At 43.4% G+C, this 21185-nt stretch overlaps 1 protein-coding gene across 1 annotated transcript in view; it reads left to right on the top strand.

Moving 5' to 3' along the window:
• The window catches only part of NTRK2 (neurotrophic receptor tyrosine kinase 2), a 326277-nt gene that overhangs the window by 168302 nt on the left and 136790 nt on the right, over positions 1-21185 (top strand). The window contains exon 15 of the mRNA XM_072959196.1: positions 19879-20067. Coding sequence (XP_072815297.1) covers positions 19879-20067 — 189 coding nt within the window. The remainder of the gene's footprint in view (positions 1-19878; positions 20068-21185) is intronic.

Raw genomic sequence — 21185 nt, 5'->3', positions numbered from 1 at the left:
CCAGTGCAGTCTTCATGCTTCTTTATTTTCCCCACCAGCATCTTTCACTCTGGTGTTTTAAGGAAGGAGTGTTTTATTGCTCAAGACTTCGCAACATGGTGGCCTACAAGCAGTTATAAAGAGGGGTTTCGATGATATATATTAAAAATGATAAATCATTTTCCAGCCTTCTGTAATGTTTCATTTTCTCTGGATCCTTACCCTTCCTGACTCGTGTACCTGGGCTGATTAATGCCCCATCTCCCCTGTTACACTGTAATCCAGGGCCTGTGTTTCATTTGCCTGCCAATAGTGATAGCCAATAAATTAATCATGCAGCCACATAAGCCTTGACACGCAGGCTGCTGCCGGCATAAAACTGCCCATCAGAAAGCTGGCACTTCGGAGCCTCCATGTATCTGGTACCCTCAAGAGTCACACGGTTTCACAATTGGAGCGGCAAATGCTCATTTCTTCGTAGGCATGGGCTGGGAAAATGAGAGAAGGCTAATTAATGCATTCAAGGGACCCCACTGAATCAGCAAGCCCCTTAAAGGCACAACAGACACAAACAGGCAGCTGCAGCTCTTTGGAATTCAAAGCAACAACAAAAGAGCTAGTTAAATATTTGAATAGCTAAAGTATATGTCTATTCATTCCCATGGAAATTGCTAAAAGAGGCTGTCCTCCTTTCTCCAGAGGAGTCAGAGTCATTGAAATCCCAAAGCTTTTCATCCTGTCAAACATTCCTTTGAAGAGCAGGACATTTACATCTCCATAACAGACCAATTCAACATTAGTGGTAATAAAACTTGGGTGCGTGGAAGGACTCCGGAATATGGTACCCATTTACTCCAGCCTCTGGGGATGCAGGAATGACTTAATGAGAACTAGATTACTATTGCCCGATCCCTGTATTAGTTTGGCATCTTCCAGGTGCAAATGTCTCGAACAGTAAATATGCCCTCAGGGAGTAAACATCGAGCCCTGGATGTGGCTTGATCCAAGGCCCGAGCAGTATGGCTCTCTTCTGTTAGGCTGGCCAGACTTGGAGACAAACTTCTTTCTCCTGGGTGCGGCAAAGATGACTTCCATCCAGTCCTGAGGCTAATCCTTCCAGAGGCCCATCCAGCAGGAAAGAGAACATCATTTACGTCAACCTTTGTACACACAGCCCAGGCTTGTTTTGATCAGACTAACTTTAGGCACATGCTGCTTCTTGAGCCAACCACTGTGGGCAGGGGATGGAATTATGCTGAAGTTTTATGTGTGAGCCATTGGTCCCATCTTGAATCTCGTCGGCTGTCTGGGGGTAGGTGGATAAACAAATGAAAATCATTAGTTGAGGAGGAGGAAGTGGATATAGGGTGGCAATCCAAACAGTGGCAACAATAACAAATAAACAAAACAACCAAACAAACTAGAATAGTCTTCTCAGGACACCATAATTCAAAAATCACAGATTGGTTGGTTTAAACAACAGACATTTATTTTTTCACAGTTCCAGAGCCTTGAAGTCCAAGATCAGGTGCAGCCAGAAAGGTTCCTGGTGAGGGCCCTCTCCCTGGCTTGCAGACGGCCACCTTCTCCCTGTGTCCTTATGTGTCCTTTCCTCTGTGGCTTGTGGAGAGAGAAAGAAAGCTCTGGATTAGGACCCCACCCTTATGACCTCATTTAACCTTAATTACCTCCTTAAATGCCCAAATACAGCCACAATTAGGGGTTAGGGCTTCAACATATGAATTTTGGGGGGTATATAATTCAGTCCGGAATACAAACAAAACCAATAACCCCCAGCTATGCCTCCCCAGTTAATCCTGTTTTAGGTGGGCTTTAATCCCCCAGGAGTTGATTCTTTTGATGGTTTTACAGTCCGAGAGTAACTGTGCTTAGGTAGCTTCTAATAGGCACCATGAAGAACCCCCAGCCATGCATCCAATTGTGTTGCATCTATTTAATGGCCATGAATTAAGGGATCAAGAAACTTCCTGAAGACTGGCCTTTAGTTCTAGGATTCTAGAACTATGAAAGTGTTTGAGAATCACCAGCCCAGAGACCTTGTGCCTTTTGGGACCTCATCTTGCGTAGTGAAAAGTTGTGATCTCCACAATGAAGCTGGAGACCTGAGACTACAGGATCAGAGCCCCTGACATTTTGAATAATGGTGATGTGGCCCAGCTTAATAACGAACACATTCCATCAGACCTGGCTCCAAGTGATCTTTGGTTATTAAAAAAAATCAGAATTTCTCCTCAAATAATGAAGATCTCCATCGTTTGGAGACTTAACTACATTAATTAAAGGTAATTCCCCAGGTGATCTCTGAAAATGTGATGAACAGGAACAGTATCTTTGGAACAAAGGCACAACCTTCTAAGGAGATTGCTTGCAAGGTTACAACTCATTTCTTAATACAATGAGTTTTTTAAAAAACTTCTTGCATTACATTATCATTAACACTTATACATTGTGTATTTATGCACACACCTGCATATGCTTGAAAGAGTACGTGTGTGAGCAGATATTCTGTTAACCATATATATCAGAGTCTTTTTGTAAAATAAAACCCTGATATTTTTATAAGTAATATTATCTTTTAATAAGGTTCACTTGGAACCTCACCATTGTATCAGTCAGCATAGGCTAGGTTATATTGCAGAAACAAATAACCCTTAAAACAGAGACGATTATTTCTACTCATGCTCCATGTACAACACAGTGTGTCTGAATAGGTGGCTTCATGGTTCACTGTGACAGGATGAAGAGGAAGTAGAAAACCTATTTTTACTCACTATATTTTACTCACTATATTTTACTCACTATATTTACTCACTATTAAATCTTCTGCCTAGAGCTGCTGTGTGTCATTTCTACTCCCTTGTCATTGGCAAAAGCAAGCAACATGGACTGGTGATGGTGGTGGTGGAGGGTGGTTTCCAGTCCTCTGCTGGGCCAGGAAGGAAAGCGGGCAGGGCAGTGTCTAACATAATCGTGGCCCCAGGTCGCACCAATTTTGGTTCCCCATCAAAGAATACAGGGGTGAAAAGTTGGAATTCATTCAATTATTCATTCAGCAAACCTTTACTGAGCACCTAAAATGTACCAGGAATGGTGCTCAATGCTAAAAGTACAATGCAGACACGAGACAGAAATATCTGTGGCTCATCAAGAACTTCCATTGAGGGGAGATGTTACAACAAGTAAGTAAATAATGAAAACTCAGAGTGAGGTGAGCTATGACAGGCAAAGAACAGCGTGCCTTGGAAATACAGAAAAGCGCAGTCAGGAGTAATGAACGCTCCTACTGTCGTCCATTCTTGCTTTACAACTCAGCCCTGCTATTTTTGCGGGCATCTCATGACCTGTTTTTAAATCTTTCTAGTTGAATCCAATCAGCATTGAGCTATTTGCTGAGTACTTATCATGTGGAAAGTACCCTGCTTGACACTGTTGTAACTGTTGTGAAGCTTATGGAGGAGAATGAGGAACTGAGGGAAGATTTCTGTTTAACTCATAGCACTGAAAAATCTAATAGGAGCAGTAAGGTTACATAAATAATGAATGCAGTGGAGAATGTGGTTCTTATAATAAGAGACAAACAAACCTGCGTGTCAGTGGAGGGTATTTCTGATTTGCGGAAAGAAGAAATACTCTGTGATGGAGTGACTTTTAAGGTGGCTTTTGTTGATTAAAGGGAGGTTAATGGTCACAAATGGAGCTTGAAGGTTACATTTCAGGTGAAAAAAAACAGCTGGTGCAGACATAAAATTTGGAAGCTCTTTATTTTTTTTTATTGAAGTACAATCACTTACAGTGTGTCAGTTTCTGGTGTACAGCACAATGTATGCATATCCAAACATGAATTCGTTTTCATGTGGAAGCCCTTTATATTCAGGGACTGTGACTACTTTATTCCATTCATTACATCACCAGCACTTTGTGTCTTGAATCTATCAGGTAGTCAAATGGCAGTTTTCCAACGAATTAATGAATAAATAGGAAAATCAGGCATGTTCATGTAAGGAATGCAAACTAACAGTTTAACTGGAAACTGGGGTATTTTAAGGCGAGTCATAAGTGATAAGCTGGAGCCAGGTCGAGGTTCTGAATGTCACTGAGGAGTTTCCTTACCCCTATGTTATATAAAACCAGACTGTTTATGGAGGTCTCACAGATACACCAGTTCACTTGATCCTAAAACAGCCCCTTCAGGTGGGCAAGGTGGTAATTATTGCTCCGAGGAAGGACTTAGAGAGACCAAGTCACGGCAGGGTATCTGTTAGGAAGCAGGGGTTTCCAAGACTCGAACCCAAGACTTGGAGCCCAAATCTAGTTCCGATCCCTCTCTGTTCTGGGGCCAGAACAGCACTTTTCAGTGTTTGGGAGCAGCAGAAAGGATGATATCATAGCTGTTTCTAGTGAGATATGAGAAACTGAGAGAGAAAGGGTCCAGTGACAAGAATGTTGGGATAACACGGGAGACTAAACTCCTATAGTGACTGAGCTTGGACAGGTTAGGGTTTCTTTTTAACAGAGATGAAGGGTTTGGGGGATAATTTCCACCTCTGCTGGGCCATGGCTTAGGCCAGTGTTTCTCAGTCTAGGCACCGCTGATGCTTTGGGATTTAAATTCTTTGTTGGGCGGCACAGGGGGGCACTGTCCTGTGTATTGCTGGCTGTTTATCAGCACCCTGGCCTCTACCCAACACGTGTTCATACCACGTGCCCTCCACCTCACCCCTCCCCTAGTGACAACCCCAGACGTCTTCAGACATTGCTGAACTTCCCCTGGGAGGCAAAATCATGCCCATTCGAGAACCACCGACCTAGCCAGTCAATTTTGATCAATTTTCAGAAAAGCAGTGAATTTTAAAGGGCACATTGGGCATTTAGTAGGAAAACACTAAGGAAAGCAATGCAGTTTCATCTTTTGGATTTGGGTTTCTTGCACTGATAGCGGGGAACCAGTTCAAGTGATTCCAAGCAGGCAATGGATGGCCAATAGTCAAGTCATGTGACTGGCATTGCATTTTCAACAATGTGTTTTCATTTTGTTCTATTTACGGTCATTTTATTCACTTATTTTTATTCAGCACCCGGCTTTATAAGTGTATATAATCCTATTATGTTCTATTCCATCATGGGAGCTTCCTAATAGAGGAGTGCACAGTAATAAAGTTAGAGAAACATCTTAGCTCTAGTGTCAGCCCCACACATTTCCCGACCCTGGCTGGATGCAGGAGTGCTGGCGGTGGGGTGCATGGGAGGGAGACGGCGGGTCCCTGGAAAGAAAGGCACAGGTGCTGAAGGATGACATGAAGCAGGTCATCACATCCCCAGACTGGAGAGAAGAATTTGAATACAAATGAGAATATCCTGCAATGAGAATCATGGCTGGAAATGCTGTGGTCCCCCTACTCTTTGCAGAGTTCCATAATAGAAACACAAAAAAACATCCTACGTGGTGCTTCGCGTGAGCCGCAGCAAACGTTGCTTTAGAGGAACTGGAAAAAGAATTGGGTTGTTATAGATGTATTTATGCACACATATGCCTGTAACTGCGACTACACAGCCGAAATTGCAAAGGCATTTCCAAATGCATGTCATGCGGCAGCAGTCCTTGTGCGAGAGGCAGGTCTGAGCAGGTCAGCCGAGGTCTCTGAGTCACTGTTTAGGTTTTCCATGGAAATGAACGCTTGGGGGAATTTGACATAAAGTGCTTGCCAAGACTCTATGTGTTTGTCACTCTCTTTGAGCTGGTCATATCTCTTCTCAGAGGACAACAATCAGGCAATTTCCTTCCCAAAGACTTGCTCTGAGCACTGACCAACATTGCTTTGCGGAGAGGAGGGAGTTTGGGGCGAATCATAGGCCGTCTTTCCCTCAATGTTGAGACGGTATTAGGGAAATTTGGTGTGTGTGCAACCAGACATCACCTGCCTTTCCTGCAGGGAGCTAGCTGGTGACAGCTGAAAAAGAAAACGTTTATAGAGTGTTTTGAGCTCTCACTAGGGTGGTACCAAAGGAAGACAAAGCTTTGATATGATGTCTGTTACTTCTGTTAACTATTAATAAGTAAGCAGAGGCTACCCCTGCCTTTCTCAAAGTTCCAAGCTCTAAACTAACTATTTGAAAGTCCAGGTTCCATTTTCTGTCCCCTCAGGGAAGAGTGTAAGCTCCTTAGTTAGAGAAAAAGCCTTCAGAATTTGCAAGAGATTTTTTTTTTAAAAACCCAACACTTTGTACAGTTTAATTGTGAGTGACTAGAATGTAGACCAAATGAATTTTCTTTGAAATACCCTTACCTGTTCAATGAAAGAGGAAAGTAGTTGCAACATTTTTCCCCCTCAAAATTGAATTGGGGCATTTTGCCACATTCTGAGCAAGTCTAGCTCATCTATTCCCACTCGAAGCTTCTGAACTCTAAGTCCATAGGATTGAAAAATTACTTTTGTCTGATTTTATTTTAGTTTTTAATTGAAGTATAGTCAGTTACAATGTGATTTTATTTTTTCAAAGCTGCAATAGAAGCTGACGACTTTTCCCCAATTAAAGTAATAGTTAATCTCTAGTAAGTTTCCCAGCATCCAGCAAGTATTCAGTAAGTATACTGATTTTGAAAATGGCTTCTGCAGAGCCCAGGCCCTTTTCTCCAGATGAGGACAGAGTGACCCCAAAGCATCTGAATATTCTTGAACAGAAGGAAATCTAGGCCAGCTGACTGAGTGCTTTTCTTTAAATTGCACATGATCTCACATTTCCAAAATACCCATGCTCAGGAAAGCTGTACAAGGCCACGTGGCAACTTATTCTCAGTCCCATGTGCCTAGTGATTGGTGCTCTAGACTGCTTGAGCTTGAACGGGCCTCCGTGCCCTTTCTCAGCCTCTGTCTTCACTGAGGAGGAAGCAGACCCTGTGAGCGGGGCAGCGACTCCCCCAAGGTCATGCAGTTCGTTGCTAACAGCATCTAAAGAGAATCCTCTCCTGGCATCTAGTCCCGAGTCCTTGTTCCACACTCCTGCCTGGAATGCTGGGTTCTGGATATTGCTCACCTTTAAATATTGTCTACCACGAGGTTTACTGGAGGGTCACAAGTGAGTCAGGAAGGTTGTAAATATGCTTGCAAGACAGTGTTGTTTTATGTTGAGTGTGTAGTTTGCATATTGGCATTTTCGTCAGATTCGCTGGACATCATATCGCTATTCTTTTTAAAATGGTTGTTCTTATTCAACGAGTATTTATTGAGGGTCTGTACTGGGTACTGGCATTGGTGGTGAGCTACATAGATAAGCAAATCCTGCTGGAGTCCCACCAGAGCCTCTCAGCAACCACCATCCCCACGTTTATCCCCAGGATCCTGCTGCAAACACCCGTGACTCTGCCCCAGTGCTCTCTCTTAGCAGAAGCCCTTGGCCAACGACAAGTGATTGTTGGAGGGTAAACGATCCAACTTCCTCATGTTTTGGATGGGAAATCTCTGAGGTGCATTCTGTGCCCTCTCCTCTCTCCAGGTGCACCAGGGATCTGGACTCTAGTTATGCGCAGGGTAACCCACTGCATAACACAGCCACTGTGGGCTTCCCTCCATCCCTCTGCCACCAGCTCACTCCCCCTCTAGTGTTCCTGGATCCCTTCCCAATAAACTGCCATTACTTGAACCCCTGTGTCAGCGTCTGTTTCAGGGATGGGGAGCCTCTTCTAAGTCACTGACTTCATGGAGCTCAAGTTCTAGTAAAGGATACAGACAAGAAATGATACCTGAAGTGAGTAAGGGCCTTTACTGGAACGTGCTGAGGGGGAGGAGATGATAGTGAGTGAGAGGGGTTGAGAGAGCCTGGGGTTAGACTGGTGAGAGCAGGCCCCTCTGGGATGTGGGAGTTAACCTGAGAAGGGGTGAGGCAGGAGAAGAGCCTGAGGAGAGGATTCTGGGAGGCGGCGAGGAAGTGTGCTGAGTGAGCAGGAACAGGCAGGAGACCACTGTGGCCATTTCCCAGGGGATGGAGGGGTGGGGGCGGGGGTGGGCTGGGGGAAGCCACTTCACAGGGACTCTGGTGATCGTCAGAAGTTTACGCTAGATGCAATGAGAAGCCTTTAAAGGATGTTAAGCAGGAGAATGCAATCATCTGACATATACTTGGAAATGGTTACTCTGGCAGCTCTGTGGGGAAGAGATTCCAGGGAGGCAAGAACGGGACCAGAGACGAGTTAGAAGTTTGCTGTAGAATTCTAGGTAAGAGATGACAGTCGGTTCTCAGCACCCAGATTCAACTGTTGATGGAAAATATAATTAAATGGAATTTAAATCCAGAGTACCTAGGCACTTATAGCTTTGTGTCCTGAAACCATTCACCTGTATTTCAGTGGCTCTTAGCACCTTTGAAAAATCTAATGAAATCTGTGGATTTTCTCTCCAGAGAAATGGAAATACACATGGAACACAATGTTGAATTTGTGATAGGGGACTGAGAGGTCATGGAGTCAGTTAATAACTATATATATGTATGTGTGTGTGTGTGTTTACATATATATTTTTCCCTTTTGCCTACGTGTTAGTTAGGATAGGCTCTCTACCATAGTAAATTAGTCCTGAAGTGGAAAATGATTCAAACACGGTAGTTTACTTCTTGCATATGGATGAAAGTTGGGCGTTAAATAGCTCAGCTCCATTGGTCCATTGGTGGAAGAACTCGGTTTCCAAACTGTCTGTGTTCACAAAACAATACTGGGAGGACAAGCAGAGAATTTCTCTGCTATCTTCAAGTCCTAACTCCCAAGTTTGCCTTAAGCATTGTCTTCAGTCTTCATTCTGGACAAGTGGAAGGGGAAAGAGTGAGCACGGGGCACCATACTTTCCTACATCTCGGTGGGCCGGCCTGGGAGTGGTACCCATTGCTCTGCTCACCTTCCATTGGCTGGAAGCTAATAGTGTGGCCACAGCTCACCACAAAGAAGGCTGGGGAATGTAGTCTGGTTGTAGGCCCAGGTGAAAAGGGAGATATACAGACTTTAGAGAGCAGCTAGCAGTTCCAGCCACAATACACATAGTTTTTCTTTACATTTGTCGCATTGGAGGTGTTCAGTGTTACTTTTCTTAAGTACAGTGGACATAAGTTGCACTGGAAGTTTGAGGGAAGGGAACAGATGTAGCCAACGAAGGCAGGTCAGGAGAATCCGGGACCCTTTGAATCATGATTTCTAGAATGCATTTAACTCAAAGCAAGCCCCCTTCCTGGTCTGTGGAGATGGGACTTATAGGAAGGTTGTGTCCTTAAACTAGATTAAGTTTAAATTGAAGTGGAAACTTGGCCCCAAACTACACTGTTCTGTGCCCTGAGGAACTGGAATTAATTTGAAGCAAACGATTACTCACTCCGATGATGTGTCAGTTGGAAAGAGAGGCGATTACATTGTCAACAAAGCGATCCTTTGCACTCATTTCCTTTCCGCTGCAGTGACCATTCATCCTGCTTCTTTGTGTGAGGTAACAGGCAGTCGGATGCTCGACCAAGCTCTTCTGGAGTGTCCACTCTGGGCTCGACACTTTCCCTGCAGCAAGGCAGCGCTCAGCTCCTCTTCCGCGTGTCCTTCAGGGAGTGGGTGTGGCCACAAGCTGGAGGTGAAGTGCATTTCTGTCAGTGTATCAGTTTCCCATTTGCTTCCATATCGCAGTATTAGAGATGCTTTTCTTGCGGGGTGGGGATGATGAGTCTTGCCTTAAAATACAAAGAAATTTCAGTTGAAAAGACAGCAAATGTTTATTTCTTTAGCGTTAGAAGAGCTGCTTTTTCTTCTAACATACTGAAACAGTTTTTCTGAAACTTAAAAAAAAATCCAGAAATGGCATTCTCTTGAGATCAGAGCCCTTCTAACAATCACATTTGGTGTTTGTGTGATTCAGCACCATAGGGAAGATTAAATTTCCTCCACATTGCCTGTTTCTCACTCCTTCCTCTGATCCTCTCCCTTGCATCATAAATACTCCTTTTCAACCACCTAAATTTTAGCTATTTCCTTTGAGGGACATTTGAAAAGCAATATTTATTGCTATTTATTTTATTTAATTTGAGTCCCAACTTAGAGTTGTTAATGTGTTAATGTGCTTTGTTTTTTTGTGTATTTCTCTTCTCTGAGTGAGGAAGATTGAACTTTCTTCAATATGAGATGGACTTAACTGGTTAATTTCATAATTTAGAGTCTTTGTTGGTCTAGATTCCAAAAGGAGGGGTTCCCTTAAACTCACTGCAACTACATTTGCTTTTCAAGGAGCCCTTTATTTTGTGGTGAATAAAGTGTCTCTTATTAAATAGAAGATAAAAGATTGTTTGGCAGGACACTATTCCCAATGGATGAAACATCACAGGAAACTGAGAAATTGTTTCTTTCTGGCCTTATGGGAAAATTTTGCTGGTGAAATTTAGTATTGCAGTTTTGAGACTACTGCTGAAATCCATCAAGAAAAAGCTGTCTGGACAAGGAATGGTTTTCAGAGGGGAGAGGTACCAACTTGGCGGTGCTTTGCCTGGTCTGTTAAATTTTCCAAGAACTCTGGGGTATGGTCAAGAAGATTATATTCTCTCTCATGTAATAATTATGTTACTGTTGAAAGGAATTTTGGACTATTTCAGTAATTTAGGAATAAGTTTGTCAAAAGTTAGCCTCAGCGAGACGCCCTTTTATTTGTGCCTATGAAAAAGGGTGTTCTATGTGCCCAAAGAAGAAATGTGTCCGAGATGAAGCATCCTGCCTCTCTTCTCAGTTGAACTATGGGCTCTGGGTCAATGTGGGCGGATCCACTTTGGGCACCAGACCTGTGTCCTGAGCTCCCAACCTGAAGCCTAAATACTGGGTGTTTCCCTGTTACATTTTCTCCACACAGTCGCCTTATTTGAGATCGGGACCCCTTACCCATGCTGTGAGTCAAACCTCTAAGCCTATTATCCTTCCTTGGAGATGCTGTGAGAAGCCCCACCATGTGTCTCATTGTCTAAACCCAAGAACTTCATTGTTCATTTCCCATATTCCCCTCAACGTGCGATCAGTCATCAAGTCCTTTTGATTCCACTAGATGTGCCCAGCAGCCGCCCCTTCTTTGTCCCTGTCCCACCTCCCCATGGCCCAGTTCAGGCCACAGTTCTCTCAGGCTTTGACTTCTCTAGAAGCCTCCTGGACCAGTCTCTTGCCCTCAGTCTTTCTCTCGCATTATCCTCTCTGCAGTCTGCAACCACTTTCTAAGATCAGTTTTGATCCTGTTCCTTCCTGGCCTGAGGTTGGTTGGTTGGTTGGTTTTCTGCAGTTTTCATGATAGAGTCCAAACTCTTGGCCTGACTCTTGCATGTGTTTCCCAGTTTCTTTCTCCTTAGCTGTATCAGCCCCTTGACAAATGCACTCTAACCATAACTGGACTCTTTACAGTGGGAATGGCCCCCTCTGCTTTTCCCCATTCTTGGCTAATTTTCCTCTGTTGTCCATAAGCCAGAAAACTCTCCCCTACCCCTCCCGCCACCTCCCAGATTCAGCCGGACACTCCTCCTTTGAGCTCCCACACACACTGGACGTACTTCTAGGAGAGCTGATCCTTGATTGTAAGCTCTTCCTCATCGAATCCTCTGCCATGCCTCCTGAATGAATAAATGAGGAATGGGTGACTACTTCTAGTGCTTCTCCACATATAAAATTAAACCCTAATTGTAATATTGTAAACTTCGGCTAGTTTTGGCTAAATATTTTGGAGAATTGGAAAGGCAACTATAAAGGAATGGAAAAAACTGGATTTGGCATCAGAAGACTGAGCCTTGCTCAGTCATTACCAATTGTGGCCTTTGGTAAGCCTGTTGGCCTCTCTGAGTCTCGATCCCTTGTTAAGAAACAGGGATATATTGCAGGATCTGACTGAAGACTAAAGGAGAAGTGTCTGGGGTGGAGGAGGCGCTTGGTGAATTCTGCTGTCTGCACAAGCATTATCTGCTGTATTCGTAACCTTTTCATATCTGCAGCTCTCCTTACTGCACCCGTGCCAAACACCAGCCTTGGACATGTAGGGGCGAGTGATTTCACATGGCACGGATCAGAGGGGGCTATTTGCCAGATCTCTGTTTGGTTAGGTGGAGACATACCAATGGCAGGATGGACATAGGGAATGGTTCGCCCTCAGCTTTCCCACTGGAAATATGCTGTTGGTGGAAAGTAAGACTTCATATAGTGGGGAAAACAATCAGATAACATGTGTTGAAAACCTTAAATGTATTTCCCCCTTTTGACCCAGTAATTCCATCTCTGGGATTTATCTTGAGGGAGTGACTTCTGAAAATGGGAGTGAGAGAACCTAAGACGTGTAAAGATGTTCATTGCAGCTGTGGTCATTATAGTGAGTGATGGACAATAATCTGAAACGCATAAGCAAGGAGGAGCCACTACGGCATTGCCCTTCAGTGGGCTCTCTCTAAGAAACATGATTTTGAAAAAAGTACTCAAGTGAAAAAAGGAGTCCAGATATTCAATCCACGACTGAACTAAAATTATGTAAATCAAACAAATATAAAAAAACAAGAAGTGACTGGTAGGAAAATGCACTCCATTTTGAAAGGGATTAGTCGTAACTAAAATCCACAGGCACAGCCCGGCCTCGCTAGACTGAGGACTCACTGTCTTCTGTGAAAACGAATCTTTATTTGGCATTGGGTAGAGGCCAGACCTTCATCCTGCCCTTTAAAACCTGGAAGAAAGCATTCAGAGGAATACCAATCAGAAGTGAAAGTCAGCTTGGAGCTGAAGTTGGAGCATACCAGGGAAGGAAAGACAAAATGTGCTTGAAAAAGATAGTAATCGTGACAACAGCTTTGTAAGGCATTTCTGAGTGTGCAAAGAGTTTTTAGATACATTGTTTCATTTAAATTGGCTCTTCTTTTATGTAGCTTTTTATCCTGCCTATAAAAATGGCTACAGATCTAAGGAGCTGAGAAACACAGTTACTACTTATTTGGGCTCCATTCCCTTTTATCGGGCCTCTTATCCAGGGATTTCCCTGCTGTGCAGAATTCACTTTGAACCCAGAGAAAATTACCTAGAAGGGAACAGTGGGCCCAGGGAACAAATAGGCATTTCACTGTGAGTTTATTCACTGGGCAACCCCCAAACATTTGGCAGACCCTTCCTCACACGTGCCTCATGGAGCCTTGTGTTTTAAGAGGCTCAGAGCTGCTGGGATCTGCCCACCATCACACGGCAAGTCAGTGACGGAATCAGTGTAGAATTGTGATCCCTTTTTTTTCTCTCTTGAGTCCCCATCCAGCCCAAGTGTCATGTTCCTTTTTTTGTACTGTTTGTCTCAGCTCCAGAAAAGATCTATTTTCTCTTATTATTTTCCCCTAGGTCTGCAATTCAGAACTATGGTGCACTTGTCAAATGCATTGTGTGTTTTCATCCCCTACAGCTTCCCCTTTCAGTGAGTCGATATTTAGGGGGAAGAGAGAAAGTGAGAAGAAAAGAAATCTGCTCAGAGCCTTTACCTCTAGGTTTTGGCTATTTCTCTCGAAGACTGTCTCTCGCTGTCTCTTATCTGATTCCAACCTCCATGTTCTCAGGATGATAAATCTTTACACAAAAATCCAAGGGTTCGTTTCCAGGTGTTTGAGGGGAAGCTTTGGTCCCCAGTGGAACTTTTTGTGGGAGTTTGTTATTTCACAAGGGACAGTGCTGAATGCCTCTGGTTTACGCTTCTCTTTCGAAGTTTATTTTATGTTTTGTTGTGGTTTTCAGATTTCTCATGGTTTGGATTTGGGAAAGTAAAATCAAGACAAGGTGTTGGTAAGTAGTTACTCCTTCTTTGGATAAGTAATGAGTCGTTTAATTAGGATGAAACTGCCTTGACCTTCTTTATACTTTTTGGTCCTTGATTCTTTTTTTGTGTGTTCCCAATTTCTAATTTGCTGAAGAAGGAGGCCTCGAATTTTCCGGATAAGGCATTACTGTTGCTAATTAACTTCAGTAAGTCGCTCTGTATTTTTGAAGCTGACTTGTTTTTATCCTGTGGAAAAGTGTTAACTGTCGTCCAAATCTAGCTGGTTGCTGCATTTTTAAGGTTAAGGAAATAAAATGCAACTACACTCCAAGTACAGCAAATAGCTGGCTGAATATTCAAGTCTGGACAAGTGTGGACCTTAACTTTCTTCCACTGGCCAACATGTAGGAAATTTCTGAATTGGGAAATCAGCTGTTTTATGACCACTTCTCTTTCAAAGCAAGACTCTAATGTCCAGACGCTGTGATTTGTGCTTGATTGCATTCTATTCCTTTGCATTCAGACTATGTGCTGACAATTGAAAAGCAGAGTGTGTAACTGCCAGATGAGTGCAGATAATGCAGCTCATCACCAGGATTGAAATCAGGTGTGATCTCCTGGGACCTCCAATTTGTTCAGTATTTTCTATGGGTACAGAGACAATGAACAGGAATTGCTTAGAAGGCATGAAAAGACAGACTGTCTTTACATCTTTCATGTGTATTTCCAAGATCTGGCCCCATCTTGGACCATCTCGGGCATCTGTTGGTTAGTATTTGTTTTAGTAGCAAGATTGGCTATAGGGAAAATTGTAAAATAGGGAAAGTGTACCAGTGTCACAGAGTCTCCTCGTTCCGAGCCATCCTCCCCATCTGTGTTCCTCTCATCTGTCTAAGGAAGCCTGTTTCCTTTCCCTTTTTGAGCCTAATATCAGACTTTTCCTACTGGACAGCCTGCATCAGTGTCCGTCTAGTGATTCAAAATGTCACACAGGCTGAACCCAGAGGTAGCAGAGAAGGGAGAAAGTTGCTGTGACCCTTAACTAGCCCCAGGAATCCCCAGGCTCTTAATCAGGGAAGAGAAAGTGGAATGTGGCAAAGCTGAAACGTTAAGCTCCACCAGCTCAGGACTTGTCTGCCACTCCCCGGGGGCAAATTTCAGATACAGCTGATCACATCACTTTGCCAAGATAGCAGAGAGCCTGCCCTGGCTGTGCGGTCTTGAAGGCGCCTGTTAAAGGCTTGCTCTGTGCACAGCATTGGTGGTGGAGTGGGGAGCTGAGTGCTAAAATCTGTGGCATGGGAACTTTCCTCCGTGGAACAGCAAATTGCTGCAACCACTTTGCTGTTTTCCAGGTCCATTACCCTGCAGAGAGGTGTTTGTTTCTGGGAAGCTTCAATAAACAGGCATTGTCCTTTTAGGCCACAGTGGAGGGAATTCTCCTTCGGAATTATTTTTTTCAGCTACAGTTCATCGGAAGTGCTGCTGCTTTAAAATGTAGGTTTCATTATGATTCAGGTGTGGTGAGGGCAGCAGGTCAGGGGATGGCTGCTCCTGAAAAGGTAGTTTGTTACTCAGTTCCCAAGAGAATAGGACCGGCCATGCCACGGTGGGACCGCGGTGTTGAGGGGAGCATGGGATCGATCAGGAGGCAGAAGGAGTGAGGGGAAAACATAGACAAGAGACTTTATTGTGGTTTCTGCAGAAAGGAATGGGCAAGGCAGGGGACGCAGGTTTGGGACTGGCTCTGGAGTGTAGGGACAGTCCCCGGTTGTCTGACCACTGGCTCTGGGGTGATGGGGCGTGTGTGCAGTGACTTGGAGTATGAGAACCTGATGTGGAATGTGATGGGGGGTGCAGACTCTGGATTGGCCGATTTGTATCTGGAAAATACCCTCATAGGCAGGCACTTTATCATCTCCAGGAACTGGCAGTCCCTCCTATGTCATCAAGGCCCCTGATGTCGAAGCTTTAGATTACAGAAAATAAAAGACATGGTTAATACAACTATTCAAAAACAATAATCTGTCTCTCTCCTTGAAGGCGCTGTTCATCTCAAGAGAAGGAAACTCCTTCTGCAGATGACCTCCATCAATTCTCATCAGGGGAAAAATGTCTCAGGCAGGCTTAGAAATGTCTGTAAAGTCATAAATGCAAAGATACGTTACTGAGCAGCTCTGGTAAAAGAAAAATGCCTCTACGCACGTGAGACATGTTAAAATAAAAATGAGCTAAAAATGTTTCCAGGCACAGCTCCCATTTGTCATCTCATAATTAGAACTCTACCCCAGACTCAGCAAGCTGCACCTACCCAGCAATTTAAAACTTTTTGTTAACATTATAAGACATCTTTGCAAGTCCTCGTATGAATTTCTTATTACACACTGTGATGTGCCCCTGACTCTTCTTCTGTCTGTCTTTTCGCGATGTCTCCTCCCGCACGTGCACAGACACACAGTGACACATCCCCTGATAGGCACAGACAGGCTGCTGTCAAATTATATAGACATTCATCGTCCCCCCTGAGAGCTTCTCCCCCTCCCCGACTTTGCTGTGCGCCATTAGATCAAAATGTTCAGAGAAAAATGGCTGGCTCCCTGCGACCTCGCCAGCCACATCAATCTTCCAGGACCTGGACCATCAGTAGTGAAGAAAACAGCGCTTCAATTAACATTCCACTTGATGAATTGTTGAGATTTACATGTCGCCCAGATTTGTCAACAGTGCCCTTCTGGCAAAGTGAAAAAAGCTTTTGAATATTACCTCTGGTGCTCTATACCGCTTCTGTGCTTCAAAATTTTCCCCCAGACAGAGAGCCCATTCCCTTGGGATCTGTTACCTCGGAGATGGGGGTTTGACTCAGCGAGGCCAGAGGAAGGAAAGAGCGTCCTTTGGTGACAGAGGGGAAGCAGAGAGTAAGCCCCTTGGTTGAACTCTTTAAGTAAGTCTCCGCTATGCACATGGCAGATGCTTTAAGGCCTGAATTCCTGGAGGAATGTCAACATTGCCTTCGGAGTATCAGCCTCCTCCAAAATGATTGACTGCTCCAGGAATTTTGATACCCTGTGCTGGGCCAAAAGGGAATCAGAGACAAAGCCACTTGAATCAGTGTGTTTCTAACTGTTGCAAAGAATCCAGAAGTGAGTCCCGCTGGCCTTCTGACAGCATGTGGAGAGTTTGAACATGACAACGCTTGCGTTTCTGGGGGTAAACATGCAGCCTGGAGTCTGTTGAGAAATGCGTGGCCTTAACTGCACCCTTCCCGGTGAGCTCGGGCGGTAGCGTGCTTTGGTAACCTCCAAGGAGGGAACAGCTGCACCGGGTCCAGAGCAGGGGAGCCCGTGGTGGGGAGGTTTTATTGACAAGATGTAGAAACCTTAGCATAACACATTTCCATTTTCCATTTCTGGGCTTAAGCTCTGGGTGATCGAGGCCTGTCAGGAAGCAAATCATACAACAGGGCTGGTTAAGGATCTTAGAAAGAACTTGTCTCTTGGCAGAACTTCCACTGTTTACTAACACTGGTGATCTAGGCTCAAGACGAACACGACTGGTGAGCTTGCCTTGGCTTTGAATGTTCTGTGGCTTCTCAGTTGGCTGTGTGAGGACTTGCTCGCAGAATGTAGCCAGCGTGCATCCTTAAAGCAACTTAAATACACATCCCCTTGAGAGAACGCTTTTAAAAATTACCTGTAATAGCAGTTGGCTGCCTCCTGCATAGTTGAAGATTCGGCTAGCTGGGGAATGTCCAATTGTTATCCCTACAAACTGTGATAATCCTCATGTAGAGGGGAGTTTGGGGGGTGGATTAGTGTGATATGTCAGAGGGGATTCAAAAATGTATGATGCAAGAACTTGTGTTTTTAGACTTGCCATGCTTCTTATGGAAAGAGCCAAGTGTGAGGGAAAAGGTAGAGACTGGATGGAAGTGCTGAAACCTACATCCCAGGGGCTGGATGAAAACACATAGCCTTGCTAAGGAAGTAGCAATTCAGACTTTATTTCTCTAGGACTCATTTGTCTTGGCTGCACATTCGATTTTGCCTTCTCATTGCCTTCCCTTTGCCTTTCTTCCATATCTTTTTCTTGCTATCTTCCTCTTGGCTTATTGTAGTAGCCCTGGGTGGTGGTTGCCTTTTGTGGGACCCTGCACCTACTCAGGACACTGCAGAAACATGTGTAATATATACCTAAGGGGCTTTGTTTGCTTTTCATGTAGGGCGTGTCTATCAAGAGCCACTGAGATTTTTTTTTTTATTTAATTAAAGTATAGTTGATTTACGATGTTGTGTTAGTTTCTGGTGTACAGCATTAGTGATCAGATATGTATATATATTATATAATATATATACTCTTTTTCTTTATCTGTTAGAACTGTGTGGTTTTTCTATTTTACATATAGCAGTTTGTATCTGCTAATCCCAAACTTCTTATTTATCCCCTGCTCCCTTCCCCTTTGGTAACCATAAGTTGGTTTTCTATGTCTGTGAGTCTCTGTTTTGTAACTAAGTTCATTTGCATCATTTTTTTTTTTAGATTTCACATATAAGCAATATCCCATGATAATTTTTCTTTCCATGTTTGACTTATTTCACTTAGTATGATAATTGCCAGGTTCACTCAGGTTGCTGCAAATGGCATTATTTCATTCTTTTTTATGGCTGAGTAGTATCCTGTACACCATGTCTTCTTTATCCAATCATCTATTGCTGGACATTTAGGTTGCCTCCGTGTCTTGAAGAGCCACTGAGATCTTAACTGTTTTGAAGTTTTCAGTGAATGTAGACCTTTATTTTTGTGAATGTTTGTAATCTTTGGAAACAGTATGGGTTTAGCAGCCAATGGACAAAGTCTTTAGATAAGACACAGTAGACTATATTTATAGGCATATACATTCTGAGGCTCTGGACTAGAAAGTTTGTCTTGTATGAAAAATGTTTACAGTTATTGCTTTAGTATAAAGATATGAATGCAATGATTCTACAAATAACAATTATGGCTAAAGGCAAAGCAGATAACTTTGCCATAGGATTGATCCATTATTTTTATTAAAGTATTTTGTAGGCAAAACAGCTGCTGACAGAACACATAGAAAGTGGAACACAGTAACAGGACAGTCTAATGTGATTCTAGTCTTCCAGGTATAGATGTATTTAGTAATACTGAGTGGTAATTCATACTCATGAAGCACATTTTCATATCAGTAGTTTCATTTCAGTCTCATAAAGTAACTAGCAGATATCATTTTGTACATTTTACAAATATAAGTGAATATAAAGGTATAAAAAAGGTGAGTGACTTGTCCAAAGAGTGGAGAAAGGATCAGATCTTTGAAATCCTGGAGCAACAGGTGTCCTAGATTCGTGCTGGGAGTTTCAAAGAGAGTGTCCTAAAGGTGTTCGAAAAACAGAAAGCAAAACTGCATATTAAGTTACAGGAGAAGGAAGTAAAGAAATTAGAGCCCTCACACCTTGCCGATGGGGATATAAAATATGTAGTGTAACCACCTTGGAAAATGGTTTGGCAGGTCCTCAAAATATTAAACATAAAGCTGCTATTCAACCCAGCAATTCCACCCAAGAGAAGTGAAAACGTGTGTCCACACAAAAACTCGTATGGGACTGCTCATAGCTGTGCTACATTCATGGTAGCTAAAAATTTGAAACAACCCAAATGTCCATCAATTGATGAATGGTTTAACAAAACATGGCATATCCATACAATGGGATATCATTTGGCTATAAAAAGGAAGAAAATAATGACACATGCTACAAAGGGAATCAACCTTAAAAACGTCATGCTAAGTGAAAGAAGCCTGTCCCGAAAGATCACATATCATGCAATTCCATTTATATGAAATGCCCAGAATAGGTAAATCCATAGAGACAGAAGGTAAATTTGTGGATGCCTACAGTTGAAAGTGGGGAGAATGGGACAGACTGCTAATTGGGATGATAAAAAGATGTCCTCAAATTAGAGCATAGTGATGGTTTCACAACTCTTTGAATATGCTAAAAACCACCAAATTGTACACTTTAAATGGGTGAGTTTTATGTATGTGAATTACAGCTCAACAAAGGCATGGAAAATTACAGGAGGATGTGTATTTTTCCAACTCCAGGCCCAGCCTCGGTTATCAGCAATGATGATGACTCTGCCAGCCCGCTCCATCACATCTCCAATGGGAGTAACACCCCGTCGTCTTCAGAGGGCGGCCCTGATGCCGTCATTATTGGAATGACCAAGATTCCTGTCATTGAAAATCCCCAGTACTTTGGCATCACCAACAGTCAGCTCAAGCCAGACACATGTAAGTACATCTGTTTGTACTTATTGGCCCATTTGCTGCATAGCTGTATCAAGCAGCATGTTTATCAGAGTCCCTGACAAGGATGATTGAGGGAAGAGTGCAGAGGAACGTCTGAGGATTCTTGGGGCTTTGAGCCCACGGAATAGATCATTTAGTTTGTTGATTATGGAGTTCCCAGGGTGTGTCTCCTGCTGGGATTGGAACCATGGGCAGATACTGTCTTCTCCTGGGATTCGTTTTCCAAAACCATTTGTCAACATGAAGTTGGAATCAAGGCATGCTTATCTTGAAACAGATAGAGACAGAAACCAGAAGTGTCATTAGAATGCGCATACACCAGTTACAGAGAGCAAACGATTGGTGGGATTTAAATCTGGTTTATTGGAAGTCCTTCAAACATACCCCAGTGGTAGTCAGGAATGCCCTGAATTGCACACAGGTGTTGTCAGTTCAGGTGGTTCTGTTTCCTTTGTTCAGTCCTAGTTCCCAGCAGGAGACTCGTGGTGATGTCAAAATAGAGAAGAGACATCACAACAGATGATGTGCCTGCTAAGTGTGCTGAGTTATATTTCTCAGAACCAGATTAACCCATTAGCCTCTGTTGGGAAGCTTGGAATTTTTCTCAGAGACACTGATCATTTCTCCTGAGCCACTGCTCAAATATAGAAAATGGAACACAGCATGAGGGACAACAAAAAATAAAACCACAGGTAGACAAACAGGCTTATGCCATTGGAGCTCCAGGCCTTCCCTCACACATGAATAAAGGGCCATGGGGGCTAGAATATCAGGTGGCCGAAGTCCCAGGGGCCCCCGGCACTGAGAAGTGGTACCCACCCCACCTTAAATGCTGTTCTCCTGCCCTGCCTCTGGTAAGGTAGGACTATTTCGAGGTCATATTTGGTGGACTGACTTTTCACTGAGAACTCTCATGGCTCAAGGGGACTTAGCAGTGAGTATCTTTTCATATATAAAGAAACACCTGTAATTTCCTCCTATTCATTCACATTTATCCTGAGGTATGGATTAGAATTTAATCATGGGGAAAAACAGTGTTACAAACTTGTAATGTGTGAGACTGAACCCCATCATAGATTTCAGTTGAATAAGTAATATGG

Source organism: Vicugna pacos, chromosome 4 (assembly GCF_048564905.1).
Source record: "Vicugna pacos chromosome 4, VicPac4, whole genome shotgun sequence".
Classification (NCBI taxonomy): domain Eukaryota; kingdom Metazoa; phylum Chordata; class Mammalia; order Artiodactyla; family Camelidae; genus Vicugna; species Vicugna pacos.
Note: the sequence above shows the minus strand (reverse complement) of the source record. Positions and strands in the feature narration are given on the sequence as shown.